At 42.5% G+C, this 2,500-nt stretch overlaps 1 protein-coding gene across 1 annotated transcript in view; it reads left to right on the plus strand.

Annotated features, from left to right (window-relative positions):
- Window positions 1-2,500, plus strand: part of LOC125951701 (lachesin) — a 42,517-nt gene that overhangs the window by 11,504 nt on the left and 28,513 nt on the right. Inside the window, exon 3 of the mRNA XM_049680683.1 lies at window positions 2,207-2,500. This exon is cut by the window's right edge and continues 45 nt beyond it. Within this exon, the coding sequence (XP_049536640.1) occupies window positions 2,207-2,500 (294 nt within the window). The remainder of the gene's footprint in view (window positions 1-2,206) is intronic.

Below are 2,500 nucleotides of genomic sequence, written 5' to 3' on the forward strand. Positions count from 1 at the left end.
ATGTCGGTTAGTTGGGTAGCCATGCTCTTCAGCAGGCGCTTTACCTACTTGCTACTGTCCTTGTTTCGACTGAAAACACCCAGACACACAGAGACACACAGAAGCACATTTCATTCATGTTTATTTTGCAATTAATTCATTAGCTTTATGTAGATGAAGGGGGTAGTACAGCCGGATATTCCAACATGGAAAACATTTACAGTACGACAGCGGATGAGAGAGATAACTGAGCGGAGCACACGAGTGTTGTGGGTTTGTAGAGAGATTTCAGTTTACAAGCAACATGAACACCATCGTACTAACAAAACGGATGCCGAAGCTGGATGTAAAGCTAGGGTAGTTATCCAACTACCGCAGTACCACGGGTAGAAGTTTATTTAAACGTTTCTGACTGTCCTGCACAGCACTGGTACTGTGGTAAGTTGTCAATCTAAACTCGACGAACACATTAATTAGTTTATCGACGGTCAACCCGTTACGTACGATTGGGCGAAATGAAATAAGAGATCCCCCTTCTTCGTTGATTATTTATGAAATGCAGCATCTCGAACGAAACTATCTCAATTCAATATCCTTTGAGAAAAGAATCCCTTTCCGTGCAAACCGTAGAAAGGGTTCCACAATAAAATCAATATCGTTCAAGAAGCGATTGTAAGGGATTTTAATGGATAACACCAACGGATAATGGCCAATGCAATGCTCTCTGCACAATTCCAGAAGAAGAATGTTCGTGTTTTCTACTCTCTGTAGTTTGAGGGTTTGGAGAATCAGTATCGTGCGAGCTGCGAACACACAAGCGATAAAAGAATCGATACTGCTTGGTTACACCAATGCATTTGTTATGTTGTCTCTGTGCATGCTATTCAAGGTAGATTAGTAATTTTTTGGTTAAGGAATACATATTGGTAGATGTGTTTTAAACATTATTGACCATTTACACAATAATGATTGTGCAAGAGTTCACTGTTCAGTAGTACAGAAAACATAACATACATCTATATCTATTTCAAACGAACCATAGCAATTGTATACATAACTGGGCATGTAAACGTAAACGATTTGTATCGGTAATCGGATTTAGATTCAATCCAAAACACCTGCTACTGTACCTGCGACTTAGCGCCAATCCTGCGGCCAATCCTTTTCTTAGTGCAGATATACATCACAACACAATTTAGAAAACAGTTTGATCATAATCACATTATCTTTACCCTACATTCAAACTTGTTTTCCTGTTTTCGGCTTTGTTTTCCGTCGTACGGCTTAATCGAGAAATCCGGAATGGGATACAGGTTGATCCCAGATAGATTTATACAACTTCAGAACCTTCCGGTTTACTCTCTCGATCCTTAACCACAATCTCGGACCAGATCCGCTCTATCAGTCATGAATTGCAAAGCAGCAACCAAACGGGCTCCCAAAAAGATGGAATTTGTAAATTCGATAAAGTTTTTCTTCGTAAATCCTTCTCGAATGGCCATTCTCGACCTCGACAGCTTTTGACTGAATGGTCGTATGGTCACGATTTGTTTTGCCGGCCACATGATGTTTGAGGTTTGGTTTTATTTCATTTCACCAAATCTCCATTTAGCCAAAGGCCGCTATCGCAGGCCGGTTGTGGAGAGGATGGCTCTCACTGAAGCACTTTTCCTGGGGAGGTTTTGAGTTTTAAAATTATTCATCAGCCTCTACCACGTAGCCGGAAGTGGCCGGAATGATAAAGCCAGATATAAATCTGAAACCATTTGAGCTTACGACACAGCGGAAGTACCTCGACCGTTCGAAAGCAAAGGCGAGCAAGCAAAAACCAAAAAAAAAAAAATCATTCCCCCTGGGCATACAGTGGCGGCAAAGTTTCGTATGAATATGTTAAACGAATGTTTCGCCATTTTCCGGAAGCCAGACTGGGAGACCCGTTACTGCGCCGGTCTGGCAACCACTATTATGCATTAAGAGTACCACACTTTCACGGCGAGGGATACTTCCGTATATGTATTCATACATTAAGGAAGAACTCGTTTTGTAGTGGTAGAACGTTACCTGCAAGTTGAAGCATTAATTGCATAGTTTGTGTTTAGGAAAGTTCGCTTAGGAAATTATCAAATGGATTGTGCAGCCAAGCAAATAACTACCTTCATAATGTTTGGTGTGGCGGTGTTGTCTAGCCGATTTTCTATTAACTTTAATTACGCTCTTATCTTTGCAGATCCTAATCAACTGCAACAGTTGTCGGTGGACTTGGAGCCGGAGTTTGAGGGCACCATACAGAACATTTCGTCACCGACGGGTCGAGAAGCGATCTTGACGTGTTCTGTCAAAAATCTCGGTCGATACAAGGTCGGATGGCTTCGAGCCTCCGACCAGACGGTGCTAGCGCTGCAGGGTCGCGTTGTAACACAAAACTCTCGCATCAGTGTGGTCCACGAAGACTTTCACACTTGGCGCCTGCGGATACGACAGTTGCGTGAATCCGACCGCGGTTGTTACATGTGCCAGATCA

The sequence above is a fragment of the Anopheles darlingi genome, chromosome 2 (assembly GCF_943734745.1).
Source record: "Anopheles darlingi chromosome 2, idAnoDarlMG_H_01, whole genome shotgun sequence".
NCBI classification, from domain to species: Eukaryota; Metazoa; Arthropoda; class Insecta; order Diptera; family Culicidae; genus Anopheles; species Anopheles darlingi.